This window comes from Pyrus communis, chromosome 8 (genome assembly GCF_041283825.1).
Source record: "Pyrus communis isolate YQ-2024b chromosome 8, ASM4128382v1, whole genome shotgun sequence".
Taxonomy (NCBI): domain Eukaryota; kingdom Viridiplantae; phylum Streptophyta; class Magnoliopsida; order Rosales; family Rosaceae; genus Pyrus; species Pyrus communis.
In genome coordinates, this window is record NC_142572.1 from 22,798,285 (window position 1) to 22,814,207 (window position 15,923).

Genomic DNA, 15,923 nt, shown 5'->3' on the forward strand with positions numbered 1-15,923 from the left:
AGAAAAAAAAGGTGACAAGGGTTTTTCAATGTGATCGGTGTATAAAGTAATACATTAGAAGGAGGATTTTTTTCCTCCTAATTTCTTTTTCATTTCCTTCCTTTCTATTTGAAAGATTACGGTTTAACCACGTCAACATTTTAGATTAATTTTTTTTATAAAGACAATAAGACAAAAAATAATATGTAAAAGGAGGAGAAAGAAATAAATGAGAATAAGAAGGAAGAGAATCTTCGGTATATCACATATTACTATATAAATTATAAAATATATATTAAAAAATTAATAATTTAAAAAATGAATTACTTCTCATCTCAAATTTAATATTAATATTAATATTAATTACTTCTCATCTTCTCCCACAGGGTACATTTTGGTGGACGACAACCACCGCACCGCCGCCGTGAGTAAAGCCTCACACTATATCAGATTTACAATTTCAAACCCAGATAATATTATCTCCATGGGTTCAATTTCTAGGGTTTAATCTTGGGTCAGAGTCAAATTTGTAAGAAAACAACCCCAAAAAATAAAGGAGAAAACTTGAAAAAACAGGGAAGCAGGTCAGCAGCTTCATCTTGCTTGTATTTTCAGCCATTTACTCCCAAAATCCAGACTTCAAAAGCGCTTTTCTTCACCGGAGCATGGAGGTTAATGTCTGAAAAGCGACTTCTTCGCAAGGAATCGTGAGACCCATGTCGTGATCGAAGCCGAACTCTTCCTCCGCTTGGTGAAGCAGGCTCTGGAACTCGGGCCGGGTGAGGAAGGAGATCGGTACGATGTATCTGCTTCGGTTTTCTCCGACATAGACGACGAAATGACCTTTTGGGACATCGAGAGGGAGGCCCTGTTCGTCGTAGTGCTGTTGCTTTTTTCCCAAGCTGGAGCACCTCTTGAGAATCTGCTTCAGGACTGCCGTTTGCGGAAGCCGGTTTGATTTTCTGATGGCCATTTTGGAGTTGATCGCTGTGTGTTTGATCAAACGCCTCAGAGGGGGAGATTGGGTTTGTTGGGGAGTTCAGAGCGAAAGGGGAGGAGGGTAAAGGAATTGTGTGAAAGGGACGAAGGGAAGTGCAGGAGTATTTATGGTGAGAAACTGAGGGGGTAGAGAGAAACAGAGTCATGTGGGGTTGTAGGGACAAAAGAGGGGAGAGAGAGAGAGAGGGTTCCTTTTGGGGGCCCGTGGTGAGCTCAAAGGACATGGAGGGAGGGGAGCCAACCCCATTGGGTTTACATACCATTGTTGCCCTCCAAAGGACAACTTGGTCCCTCTCTCCCACGAGAAAATTTTCAGGATACCGGGTACCCAACTTTACCTGGAGTACCAAGCCAATTACAGGCAGGTACGTGGCCTGCTTTTTTATTCAATTAAAACAATTTCTGTGGAGGCAGATTATCTGCCCTCCTGTTTGGATGCCCATCCCATCCCATTCCCTCTTATTTATATAGTTAGAATTAAGTCACGTCAATATTTTATATTCTTATTGCTTTTTATCTTGTTATTTTTATAAAAAAATTAATATAAAATATTAACGTGGCTTAACGATGATCGTATAAAATAAGATAAATAAGAAAGGGCGAGAATGACATCCAAACAGGTGGGCAGACAAGCTGCCTCCATTTCTGTGACTTCCAAACCGCTGGGTTCGATAACTGAGAAGATAATGGCCGTCATGGCCTCTGCATAGATCTTCTCAATTCCCTTTAGCTTTTTGCTCGAATTTTTTAATTTTTTAATTTTTTAGCTGGGTTTTTCACAATTTCAAACATTCATGAATTTATGCGTAGTATGAATGTTTTGGGCTTTAAGAGGAATACATGGCCGCAGATTGCAGTGACTTTTTAAGAAAATGCAATATTTTTTCCTTTAATTTCTCAACTGATTGGTGTCTCCATAAAAGGGCAGTGGAAGGCCATCGGAGAAAGGACGAACCCGAGGACGGACGGGTATTCATCGTCGGCGGTAGTTTGACAAAGTTTCTCTGATTCAGATCCCGGAGCGGCCGATCGGGTTGTCGCGTTCGCGTCTAGGGTGTCCAGTGACGCAGCTGAAGAGGAAGAAGCCGGCGAGGCTTTATATTCCAATGATGTCATCGGGATTTGGGGTGGATCCGACAATGCCATCGACGGTGGAAAGGAAAGAGGTGGTGAATGCTTAACGTTTGACTGACGTTTTCTTGGTTTTGGATTACACGTTCATATCTATTTAAAGAAAAAAATGTTAAAAGTCAATATGTCCATCTCTTATTGCTTGGGTACACCAGCTCTCAATCTTATGTGGAGTTGCCGGCTCCTTGAAAAATTCCTCCTCTCTCACGGAGTAGAATTCTCTTCTCTTCAAATCTCTCTTCCCTCCAATTCTTTTTTATTTGAATGGTTACGATTACGTCACGTCAATATCTGGTATTGATTTCTTTATAAGAGAGAAAAAAGAAGACAGTAAGAGAGGAAAGGAATGGAGGGAAAGTAATTTAGAGGGAAAAGAATCCATAATCCCCCTCACTTAATTGCAATAGAACATATGTAGCATATTTCTAAATATTTATCGATAATGTCATTATACAAGTGGAAAGACACTTGAAAAAAAAAAATAAATAAATAAAACTTCCCTCCATTTAACAATTACATATGGTGTACCGTCCCATGTTTCGATGACATTGAAAAATCTCTTCATATTATTAATGCATTTTTTACAATATTGACACAAAATTTATCTCTGTTGGTGTACATTTACTTTGAGAAACATCCCACCAAGTTTCTACTGCTCATTTGTACTTATTTTTACTTTCTAGTGGTACTTGATTCAAATTTTGCCAATGCAAACTTAGTCCAGATATAAATCAGATGTAACAAATTATTAATATGTTATTAATAATGTGTTGATGTCATTGTCACTTACAAAATGTATCAACTTGTTATTGATGATTTTTAATAATATCCATACAAATTTTGTCTACATTGGTGTACATTCACTTTGAGAAACATCCCACCAATTTCCTAGTGCTCATTTCTTCTGTACTTATTTATTTATTTATTTGTGGTGTTTGATTCAAATTTTGGGTTTGAGATTTACTTAGGATCTTTGTGTCTGAATTCTTTGGACTAAGAGATCCATACCATTCAATTTCAATATTACGGCCCTTATTAATCCATCACATTAACTCACTTCACAAACATTCAAAAAAATTGAACTGCACGAATTTGTTTTTCTGTTTCTTGAACAGTCCGAATCTTTCAGTCCGTCTGTTCCGGACACAAGATCCAGAGCGAATCTCATTTGAAGATTGTGTACAAAGGATAAAGGGAAAATAGTGAAATTTCCTGGAAATTAATATTGACCGTAATATGTGAGGCAATGACCAGTGTACATTGCTATCATCAGCGTAGGCTAGCTCTAGGGCTAAAGCTACTAACAACTTTTTTTTTTTTGGCAATTTTCATGGTCTCTGTTTTCAATCAACCCTACTCTGCTTGGACCGCTGTTTATTTCAAGTTTCAATTAGGGTTCAGAGTTTTCTTTGTCTCCTCTTTTAGGGTTGTCTGACACATTCTTCGATTTCATTGTTTCAGCTTTTGCAATCTCAATCCCTCCCCCGACTCTCCCCCAATTGACTAATCACTTTCCCCTTCCACATTGCTCTCTCACTTTTTCAATTGTTAGTCAAAGAGAAACTTGCTTACATTCGCAACAGCACTGTTCTGGTACTTCAACTCAATAATGTATTATCGCGCGAGAAAAATTAAAATATGTGACAACTTATGTAAGATGATTAGTAAGTAAATTTATAAAACGACTCGACAAGCCAATGTAAAATTAAGATGTATCAACTTTGAGAAATATGTCCTCCATACGAACATGAACATTATTTGATCTCCAATTATGAACTTTATTCCACCCTAAAGAAAACTTGTACTTTTTGGCTCGAGTGCCGGAAGATTTGACTGCATGATTTCAAGAAATTCTCATAGTTTGGGGATTTTTCAGTGCCGGAAGATTTGACTGCATGATTTCAAGAAATTCTCATAGTTTGGGGATTTTTCAGAGTTTTATTTCTAATTTTATTGTCCTTTTGGAGGTTTGGAAGTATTTAAACCTTCTTATTCATATTATCAAATAAATTTTGAGATTCTCCCTCTAGGGTTTATGGTTGAAAATCCTTACTGTCATGTTGTTTCTGCCATTAACCATGCTTGATTGAGTTGGGATACAGTCAAAGTCAATAGTCATAAGGACCTCGACATAGTTTGATTGCAGTTAGCCAGTTACCGTCGTAAAAGGACGACTCAGCCCACGAACAATTCTTCGAGTCAATTGCTTCAGTGAATATGCTAGGGTTTTTATGTAACGTGCGTGTGTATATAATTATTTACCATGGAATCATTCACATTGATGTTTATATCTCAGCATCTGCATGTATGCATGTACTGAAGCTACGTACGACGCAGTTGTTGCCGGAAGCTGTGGGGTACGTGTAGGGCTGGGTCATCTTAAATGCTTGCTGGGTTTATCATTTTTCATGTTTTCATTCTATATATAAAATCATTGGCAGATGAGGTTGCTGATTTTTTTTTTCACATGCACATCGATCCACGTTTGCTTGCAGCATTTTAAACCGCTAATGAGGCCCCCAGATCCTCACCACCCCCCCCCCCCCCCCCCCCAAACACCGGGCCACCCACCGTGCACCCGTGACAATGAATCATTCCTGCCGGGATACGTACAAGAAAATAAACTTGGACCTTGGACGTATTCTTGTTGCTTTGGTGTTTTCGTTTCATGTAAAGTTTTGTCAGAAAATCATAATCGACTGTTGAAAACCTAATAACCAAACAATAAATCTTCTTTTTTCCATTAGGCAACAAAGAAAGTAGCCAGAGTTCATGGAACATGATAGATTTGAGCGTAGCCAAATTGGTTAGAATAATGCGCTTTCTCATAATTTAAGAAGAAAAAAAAAAAAAATCATGGAAAGGGCCTGCATGTTCAGTGAAAGTGAGACTTGCTTAATAAACTAGTACATATACATACATACATACATACATACATACATACATACATACATACATACATATATATATATATATAGAGAGAGAGCACTTGTTTATTGTTGATGTTTCTAGTTAATCTAACAGAATTAAATGGCTATAAACGAAAGAAGATGGCTTTGTCATCAAGATCTCCTAACTCATCGATCTATCTATTCCTATATTAATTCATATTTAGCTTTACAAATAACAATGGATAGAGAGGAAAATGGCCTGTCTCGTGGTCTGCTAGTACGTACCACCAGCAGTACATATATACAAGTTTTTTCTTAGTAAAGGATCCTGTTATACTGTAGCAAAAGGCGTCGAGAGATCTTCATAGGAACCCTGTATTTACGGTATAAGATTTTTGTAACATGAAGCAAAACTGGGAGGATGGTGAAATGTATACATGCATGCATGGTTCATGCGATGGTTCTATACCTAAGAAACTGATCATATGTACGTATGGCCGAGATACCAATAGGAGCAGTGTCATAATCCGATCATAAATTCAAAATTCAGTGAAAAATGGTACCACCGCTCGATTGCTGCTCATATATTGCTACCTTTGCTAGCCTGGCTGTATTAAATAATTGCATGAAATAACCCAATGATGTGGATTCAATCGGGGGGCCATTGCCCCTTCCCCGTGCACGTTCTGAGGTGTAGAAGAAGGCTGTGCTTCTCAACGATAACATTGCCCATTTAAATGCTCTTATACGGCATTTGTCCGGCAATGTCTTCCCCGTTGTACCATCATCAGTACTAGAAAGCCAGACAATTAATTAGGTGGCCATTGTACTTGGTGTGTAAGGCTTCAAGTCCTTGACCTTCTGTTTAGATTGAAAGTTTGAAACTTAGGAAGGACTACAACTAGTGAGTTAACTCGATCGAAGACTTGACAGCTTGATTGGATTTGCAGCCATTCATTGCAAAACCGCGTTCACATAGGGTTTTCCAGTATGGACTGGAGCATAGTATGCATCGGCATCCTTAGTCGTTGGATCATTAGCCACTGAGTTATTGGCTGCATATTCAGCCTCTTGATCATCTAGCTCATGCTATGGGCCAGTTCATTCTAGAATTTTCGGTTCATATAATTTCCGTACGACTCACGAGTAAAGGGTCCATTTTTATCGAAAGGTGTTATACAAATGACGTGATACGGACATCTTAACTCAAGTTTCTCCTCAATCTCCATGACGTGTTATGGGCATCCCTATCCAGCCGTTCATTCACCTTGTCCATGCTTTGTGTAGGTTCATATAATATCCATCATGACTCAACGAATAAATCTTCAATAAGGTTTCCCTACTACGTACTCTCACACCGGGTCAAATCAACGCGGTGCAATGGGACTAAAATGCAAGGGGTCCAATGTATTTAAAGGGGTGTAATATAAATGATGTGAACATAGCATTTTCCACACAAGTTTTTCTCCTCCAGCACATGGTGCAACAAACCCTATTTTCCAAAACTGTGTAAACGTGAGAAACTCGGTTGCATGACAACGCATATTAAAGGAGGGAAGCTAAGCTGGTATGGACTTGAAGGCTTTAAATGCAGACTTTTTGACCGGGGCCATAGGGTTTTGCAATCTTGAAAATAAGCTACCCCTTTGCAGTTTGCATGTTCTGGGGTTTAGATTGGTTTGGCAAATGGTGGATAAAAGCAGAGAAAATAAGGATATGGACCCCCTTCTTTGTCACCAAAGGCAGTCACTGACTCAGACTGTATGTACTAGGGCAAGTCCTCTTCTTTTGTGATGTAGCTAAGCTTGGGTGGAAAGTAGAACCAGAAAATGACCCAACTAGCACATGCATTTGCTCCCAAAGAGATAAAAGCACAACGCAACAAGCACTTGAAAATGTAGCCCCAAACATAACCCTAACACTTAAAACATGAAAAATTGCCAAATATGCAAAGAACTTATACCTTTATGATCACCCCCTCGCTAGTCTTTTAGGTATTGGTTATCTAATAGAGGTTTGCTAATTGGGGATCATTGTTAAGTATCCAAATTAGATGGGTATCAAAAATACTCATCGAGTACTCAACTCCTCCACTTGAACTGGTGGTTTCTTCAATTTAAAGGTCATTTTCAGAAGGACTTGACCAAAATGATTGATGGTGGACAATCTTAAGGATCACTTCTATCGATTTTAAATCTCAACAATCAAAGTGGGGAATTATAACAATCTCAGTGACCATTTTAGTTAAAAAGCTTATATTGTGTTTTATTTTATCAAGTTTATAATGTGAGATTCTTACATTCTTCAATAGTCCCTGCATAGAATAGCCAACTAATGAGTTTCAAGTGTGGTTGGTTATGTATCGATCATTGTTGATCAAGTTCATTCAAAGCTTCGTCTATGAGATTGAAAATCAATAGAAATGGTCCCTGAGATTGTCCATCATCTATTATTTTGGTCATTCTGTTAAAAACTCCGTTAAGTGTCCCGGAGCTCTTAGCCGGAAGTTTGGGCAATTTTCAAAGCTTCGTAACTCAATCGTTTCTTAACCAAATTCGACCCATAATATATCAAAATGAAGATAGGAAAGTGTAGAACAAGATTATACCTATTTGGAAGCCCAATGGTTGTCGGAGATGGCCGAAAAATAGCCTAAAAGGTGACTGATCCGAGGGAAAACTAGAAAACTCACGGGAAACTGGGTAAACTTTAAATGTTCATAAATTCTTCAATACTCAACAAAATCGAGTGATTCAGAAAGGAAAATCATACTTCTCAATGAGACAAAGAAAATGGTCCTTTCTCAATGGCTAATTCGTCATGGTTTGGCCGGAAAACGGCTCGAAATTGGCTGTTGTGCTGTTCAAGAAAGATACCATTCTCTTCATCTCGTCGAGAAGTATGATTTTCATTTTTGAATCATTCGATTTCGTTGAATATTGAAGAAGTTATGAACGTTTAAGTTTACCCAGTTTCTAGCGAATTTTCCAGTTTTTCCGTGGACCAGTCACCTTTCAGGCTAATTTTCGGTCATCTTTGGCAATCATTGGGCTTCTAAATAGGTATAATCTTATTCTACACTTTCGTATCTTCATTTTGATATATTATGGATCGAATTTGGTTAAGAACCGATTGACTTACGAAACTTTGAAAATTGCCCAAACTTTCGGCCAAAAGCTATGGGACACTTAACTGAGTTTTTAACAAAATGACCAAAATAATGGATGGTGGACAGTCTCAGGGACCATTTCTATTGATTTTCAATCTAAGGGACCAAAATGATGTGTTATGCAAATCTCATGAACCATTTTGGCTAAAAAGCCTAGAATATTATAAACTTGAGTATAAGCACAAGTGGTATTACTGCTTCTTTACATCGGCCTGGGTGATGGGTTCGAAACTCGTCATTTGAACCTTGACCCTCTAAATAGTTAAGGAAAAACAATACGCCACATTTTCATTTGTTGATTTGTTAAATTTATTTGTGCTATTAGAATTTAAAGAAACTCAAATGAAAACTAAAATTATATTTTTTAAACAAAAAAAAATAAAATTGTTAAGTACTTTTTAGGCCTTCAATTGACTTTCGCACAGGGCTCCTGAAATCTTAAGACCTGCCACCGCCATTACCTTGTATATATATGATCAATGATGTACATAGTTCTGATGATGCCGACTGAAGAGAAAACGATCGATCATGATTCGATTCGGACACAGAATAAAACATGTTTGAGACAACTAGGAAAAAGGTTGAGGCAGATTACTCTTAACTACCAAATGGCGTAAAAAACTAACTTAGCTAGCTATGCTACATTACATAGAATTCATTTGGAAGTGCCTTTAAAACGGGAAAATGTTTTTGGAACCATTATTTAGTAAAAATACAAGTAAATCCTGAAAAAACACTTGAAGTGTTTTATGCACGAAGTACATTACTAATGTTTCTTGTACAAATCTCTTTAATTAAGTGCTTTTGTTACCTAAAAATATTTTCTCTAAAAACATTTCAATCATTTTAAAAGCACTTTTAAACGAGTCCATATTGTTCTATATTTCATGCTCTGCTCGAAAATCAGGGAAAAAATATATGGTTTTTATCACAAATGATCATTAATCTTTCTTCCTGTCATACTCTGCTAAAAGTTCAGGTATGATGCTTACGCGGCATGTGTGTGGGACCCACAATACCAATTACATTGTGCCAAGTGGATTCTATGAAGAATCCAACATCTGAAAAATCTTTGAGGTTTTTAAAAGCCATCACCCCCATCTCTGCCGGATTAGAGGGAAGATTTGGCCCCATTACAGCTCAGCTCCGGAACCTGGAGAAGCAAAAGTGGTTTACATGGATGTAGCTTAACCATACGTACGTGCACATGTAAATGTATTTCAGGTGGGGAAAATTTGTACATGTCAAGTTAAATATTAGTCTAAAATACTACAACATAAGTGACCCACAACATAAACAAGGACAGCATTCTACATATGGAGGGATTTTTTTAGTGTAATAATATAATTGATTGAAATAATATTTGGTGTATCGAATCGTGTTTTCGATATACTGAAAAATTTGTTCTCCATTTGAGGGTTCAAACCCAGGATGGATCATTTGTTCATGCCATACATGGTCGCTTCCATAGCCCAACTTGAAGAGATTAGACTTGGAAGCGAAATATGAAGAAATAAAATATTGGAAAGCATGAAGATTCTTGTACATCGGGCACGTCTTTGGGTTTGTTGACGGAATGTTATTTTCACGCTCTCAATTTCTTCTTCTGCACTCATTTTTTTAAAATATTATTGTCTCTTATTTTGTTATTTATTCAATTTTAAGAATAAAAACGAAAAGAGTAGTGCGTAAAGAGAAAAGAAGAACATAGCGCAGAAAGAGAAAAGAACAGTGAAAATCATTTCTCTTTGTCAAATTAAATTTTCCTAGCTGAAGTAGATTCAGTAGCAAATAAGCAGCTACCTGTACAAGTATTGGAGATTTGAAAATTTTCATCCACCTCTCTCAAGTGAAAAGCACAACAATAGATTCTGTCATGTTATCTAAAATTGGGACGACACACACACTGTTGCAGTATCCCAAGTCAATCAAATTACAATGGATTTTAACTTGTACGCATGGTAGTATTGAATTGGTTTGGATACTTGTGGCATTACGTTTATAAGTAAGCTTCACTCAAATCTCTTGTCAAAAGCCCAATCTTGGAACAACCTGGGCCGATTGACGACTTATATAGAGCCCAAATTGACTATTAGGCTACAACAACAATAACAAAATCTCATATGTAGATCTTCGGTTCACACTAGTTTCAAGAAAAAACTCACCCAATTATATAAAGCAAATGTTTTCCTGGTCTCTATACCTCAGAAACGAAAAAGAAAAAAAAAAAAAAATTAATATGTTACAGGCATTATGGCTACTGGATTGGAAACCAAAAGATACTCTCCAAAAGGTCACCCCTGTGCTGGAAGTGCTGCATCGGTTATAATCTGGCTAGCGGCTACGCTCTTTCTGCGGCTAAACTGGAATTAACTTGGCTGAATACTCTGGTGTTAATTTATCACTGATGTCTAAGTGGATAACACAGATTGTTGCTGCGATGCCTTTTCTGTTTGCAAGCTCTCGTAATAGTTGACGAGAACCTTCCATCCCGACGGACACATAAAACCATCAGGAGGGTTTTCGCCGCTCTTTGCATAAGCACGCATCTGAAACAAGTGCAACAAATTATGCAGAGCATATAGAAGAGAGATGGTTTTCGTAATCAATGATCAAATATCTAATTCAACAGTCGTGCACATACAATTCTATAAGGTTTAATGCAGCAAGCAACATCTGAGAATTTCATCATGGGTAAGCATTCAGCACCCGTTATAGTTTGCACACTTATACTAAAGATTAAGGACTTATGCAGCAAACAAGGCTGTTCGACTATGCCATCTGTTCATGCGTTGGTTCCAGAAAAAAACAATACCAAATTCGGTTCATACCTTGGTTCCAGAGATGAAGAGGAAATCTTTAGCGCGTGAAGGATCAAAAAATGCCATCTTCTTCTCCACAGTGTCATAAGCTGCCACCTGCAATTTATAATTAAACAAGAAGATTAATTGACACACAAAATGGAGCAAATTATCATCTCTCGTAATCAATCATTGTATCCAGGAGCCACAACCAAGTCATCGAATAAAGCTACCATCTCAAGGGCCATATAAAACCAAGGAAGAATTCATCGGATCCAAACTAGTAGAACTCTGATGTAACACATGCATAAATTTCCGATAACATATATCAACCAAGCAAATAAGCACAAGAAGGAGCGCACCATATGTCAAGACTAAAAGCAACGCATAGTTTCACGTACCCTGAAAGGCAAAATACTGAGCTTCTCGAGCCCGGGAGCCATGCTTAACACCTTTTTCCCATGATCAGGGTCATATAGATCCCTCTTCTCTGTGGGGTGTCCCATACCAGCAGGATCACGGCCAACAATGTAGAAATTTGCACCTGCATTTATCCGAGCTTTGGCATGCCACTGTACTTCCGTTGGACCTGCGTAGTGCATAGGTGATGGGAATATACCCACAATAGTAGTTTCCGGGTCAAGAACTCCATCTTCTAGGACCTGAACAGAAACAAAACATTTAAAAACTACCCATTTTCGACATCTCAATTTGCAATGCATCTACGGTACTTACAATGCAGAAGTGAAAAAACATCTGTTCAACAAAACGAAAAGACGTAGATAGAATGCTATGGCAGGTCAAAATATTTTGCTAGTATATCTTGGCCAACCTATAGCAAATTTACAAATTATTCAGAGACAAATAAAGGGAATGCAGGGAGCGACCTTGCTATGTTGCTCCATCCGAACATCCAATGGCACATCGTCAGGCTTTGTGAAACCTCCCAAAGGATGAAGCAACAGAATTGGATTCTTGTATCCCATGTCCAAGAGTCGCCTGCGTGTGTCGTTCATCAACAAGGCATGGCCATTATGTACGGGATTTCTCAACTGAAAGGCGAAAACTGCATCAGCTCGACGCCTGTCAAATTCTTTCCGGAGCTGTTGAGGAGAGAGCCTGTAGTGATCAAGCCCGTCATTATATTTGATAGGGTCTAGTACTTCCAAATCTCCGCCAATAAGCCAGTTTCCAGCCGGAGTGATCACCCCTTCAACGTATGGCAATCCCGGTGGGGTTGATCCCCAAGTCCTAGCAATCCTTTCTTCTTTGTTATGCTTGTAAATCTCAATGCTGCAACAAAAAAATAAAAATAACAGATTACAAAATTGTATTAGCGTAACAAGAATTTCGGGGTTAATTACACATGATTTTTGCCACAAGGAGATTCTCAGTAAATTGATAGCCAAAAAATCAACATGTTCATGTGTGAGTGTATAGTTAATTGAAATTACAATTAAACAAATTAAACAATTTTTTTTTAAAGCAGAAACAGGTCTCAATCTTAAAATGACTGAAAGCGATTTTGGTGAAAATATATTTTAGAACAATTCTTAGTAAAAATCTAAGGGCTCGTTTGGAAGTGCTTTTAAAATGACTAGAGGCGCTTTTGGTGAAATTGATTTTAGGTTCCAAAAACACTTTAAGTGATTGGATTCACTTGGATTTTTAATAAGAATTAGTTTCAAAAACATTTTCACCAAAAGCTCTTTTAGTCATTAATGGCACATCCAAACGAGCCATGAGTGGATCATTGAAAAACACTTTAAGGTTTCCTATACGAAGCACATATCTAATGTTTCTTCCAAAATGCATTTAAAGTGCTTTTATTTAAAAGCCAAAATTAATTTCACCGAAATCGCTTTTAGGAAACTAACCCTAAACTGTGGGAACTTTGATTTTTGTTTACATCAGGGACAATAAACAAACAAGTAATAACATTCCTTCCGCATGAATTCAGGTGATTATAAAAAAAGAGTATAATAAATTTCCACGTGCAAACAATAAATAACAAATTAAAAAATAGAATAATCAAATCTTCATCGCTAAACTGATCAAAATCAAATATCGAAACATCCGCAACACGATTAAATGGTGACAATGGAACAATCAATTGCTAAACTGATCAAAATCAAATATCAAAATATCCACGATACAATTAAATAATGACAACGTAACAATCAAACATTAACTGACATATTAAAAAATGATTATTTCGGCCAATTTCTCAATTGTAAATACTATAAACAAGGATTAACCTGTTTAATACGCCAACCAAATCACCACCCGGACCGACCAGCCCGACATCATTCGACGACCCGATTCTCTCCTTAGTCTCGTCGTCAATCGCCAACACAATGGGCAGCGACATGTTAACCAACGACCCGTCTTCGATTCGCAGCGAATTAAAATGCAAGCTCTGCAAGTACTGGTCTTCTCTCATAAATCCCCGCAGCGGGCTGGCCCACCCCTCGCTGACGACGTGGACCCACTCGAGATCAATCTTCGTCAGCCGCACCTTGGGCAGCGCCTCCGCCTTCAAAGCCTTGGCAAACCTCTGGCTCTTGGGCACCACGAGATCGACCAGGGCCCCGCCGTCGGGGTCGATCAGGGAGCTCTTGATGACGGCGGACTGAGGCGGGTGAGCGGAGGAGGCGTGCATTGTGGAGTTGTAGGCGACGGAGAGAAACGGGTCGGAGTGGTAGATGGGTTTGGTTCGGAATTTGAGCTTGAAGTTTAGGAGTTCGGTTTTGGGTTTGGAGATGCCGAGGTTGTTGTTGTTGAGGAGACTGAGGTGGCGGTCGTGGAGTTTAATGGTGAGGGACATGTTGGTGGGGGTAGGGATTCGGGGGGAGGGAGGAGGAGTGGCGGAGTTGTAGGATGGAGATCCGGTTAGTGTGGGGGAGTGTAATGTGGTTGCCTCTAAATTTGGAGGCGAACATTTTCGTCTCGTGGGAAGCGAGCGCAGCGAGGAATAACTGGGTTGGACCGAATGTGATCCACACGTTCGAGGATTCAGTGAGGTTGTGGCTGCTGGTGGAGAAATTTTTAGTTGTGACGGGAACGGTGATATATTATGTGTTTTTATGTAAGTAACGGTAAATTTTTTTTTTTAAGTTATTAATTTTTTAACACACATATCTTACTATTTATATAACGACATGTGGTATACCATTTCGTGTGACGATCATACTGAAAAATCTACCATTTGGTCTCAAGTTGTTGGAGGACTCTGGGGACCATAATCCAGAAGAAAGAAGGAGCCTTTGTCCATTTTTGATATGGACCGTTGCTTTGAAACCTAATTGAGTATGATTATAAAGTTACTAAAGGGTAGAGGTTTAAAGCCCACCCCTCCACTCATTGACGTTTTGAATTTATCGATTACACGAGTTGAATATGAGATCTCTTATTTATAAATGAAGAAAAATATTACTAAATTACAATGATAGTGCTAGTACAATTAGGGCCTTCACATTTGAACTGGATAATGAGAGCATAGTTGTATAGGATCAGCTATGACACCAAATAAAATCGTGTTGGGCCGACAACAACATAATACTTGAGGCTTATTCTCTCGTGCTTTTGTGAGAAATGTTGGTTGGATGATGTGATCAGACATCCTTATTCAAGGGGTTACTTTTCTTTTTCTTTTTTTTTTATGGTGGGGATGGAGGGAATATAGTGTAGTTTAGTATATGCAAATAGTGTGCATCACTTTCGACCGCTTATTCTGAAGTGTTGACTTTAGATGACATTGGTCAAAGTTGTATTATTGTACTTTGCTCATGATTTGTTTTCCCTTCCACTTTACTTTAGCATCTTCACACGAAAACAAGTGCGGGGACATCATGATCAAATCCTTTTAGGTTTAGAGCCTTCATAGTGGTGCTTTAAATTTTGTTCCTACCACGTATGTCCTCATGTTTAGAGTTTAGAAGACTTCCAACGAGGTTGAGTTAAAGTCCCTACGGTAGAGGGACTCACCAGAGCCCTTTAAAAAATCTTCAAATGTGAGAATCGTATAGGGACTCAAATAATGCCCCCAAGATTGTTTTTGAGTGGAAAACAAACCCCATCCACATGAATGTTGTGTAGCAACGTCCCATACTCACCCTTCATATGCGGGTGCAAGTTTACTCGCCAGGCAACTGTCGACGCAGCGTTAGGCATGGGTCCAACACCGCACTTGTGCCTTTCAACGTTCTAGATAGCCTCTTGCTTTTATCAATGACCATCATACTCAACAAAATAATCTTTTAGTTCATAAATTTAAGGATTTACTACAAGGACCTCATATTCAACAATATTCCTTTAGAGACCCAAATATTCCCTCGAAGCCCCTAAAAAGAGTCCTCAAGAGTGACGGTGAAGACCCTAAAATAGAGTTTCTCATTAAAGATGCTATTACATAGAGAAACTTCTTGTATAGCATGACTTGAGAGGTAGAAAGAGAGACATATAAAACAAGTAAAATCAGTATTAAATAGTTACATATAAAGCAAACCGGTGGAGAAAAAAAATCATACAACGTTTGAAACTCAGGGAATAGAAGAGTTAATGTTGCCAGAACATTCTAGGACAAACCTAATCCCTACCATATCATAAAATACACCATCTCAACAATCGGAAACTATTAATGTGTTATTAGAATTCATATTATTCTCAATAAACAATACGATATTTACAAAAATACTCTACAATGGACTGTTAACTCACCCACAACAACAGTCAACAACTTACCATCAATCTTATATAAAACAGATATCGTCCTTGAATACGTGCGTATCCGAATTCTAGATCGTATTCTCCAAAAATCCTCAACACGCAAAAAACTCGATGGGCTAAATTGGCTAAATGGGTTGTATGGGCTTAAGCTTCATGGACCTCGGGCTTGTTTATTAGCAACCCTTCGGCCCAATATGTAAGCTTTCCGGTTCGGGTAGGACGATT

At 38.3% G+C, this 15,923-nt stretch overlaps 2 protein-coding genes across 2 annotated transcripts; both read right to left on the minus strand.

The window, feature by feature from the left end:
• Positions 1 to 282: 282 nt before the first annotated feature.
• On the minus strand, positions 283 to 1,101 carry LOC137718602 (protein SMALL AUXIN UP-REGULATED RNA 51-like). The gene has a single exon (XM_068458151.2). It carries the CDS (start codon positions 950 to 952, stop codon positions 635 to 637), a length of 318 nt encoding a protein of 105 aa, XP_068314252.1. The 5' UTR covers positions 953 to 1,101; the 3' UTR covers positions 283 to 634.
• Positions 1,102 to 10,316: 9,215 nt separating this feature from the next.
• On the minus strand, positions 10,317 to 14,020 carry LOC137717602 (ATP sulfurylase 2). The gene is made up of 5 exons (XM_068457016.2): positions 13,229 to 14,020; positions 11,858 to 12,263; positions 11,372 to 11,632; positions 11,001 to 11,087; positions 10,317 to 10,718 (listed from the first exon to the last, which is right to left on the minus strand). The coding sequence occupies exons 1-5, from the start codon at positions 13,795 to 13,797 to the stop codon at positions 10,581 to 10,583; spliced, it is 1,461 nt and encodes a 486-aa protein (XP_068313117.2). The 5' UTR covers positions 13,798 to 14,020; the 3' UTR covers positions 10,317 to 10,580.
• Positions 14,021 to 15,923: the final 1,903 nt, after the last annotated feature.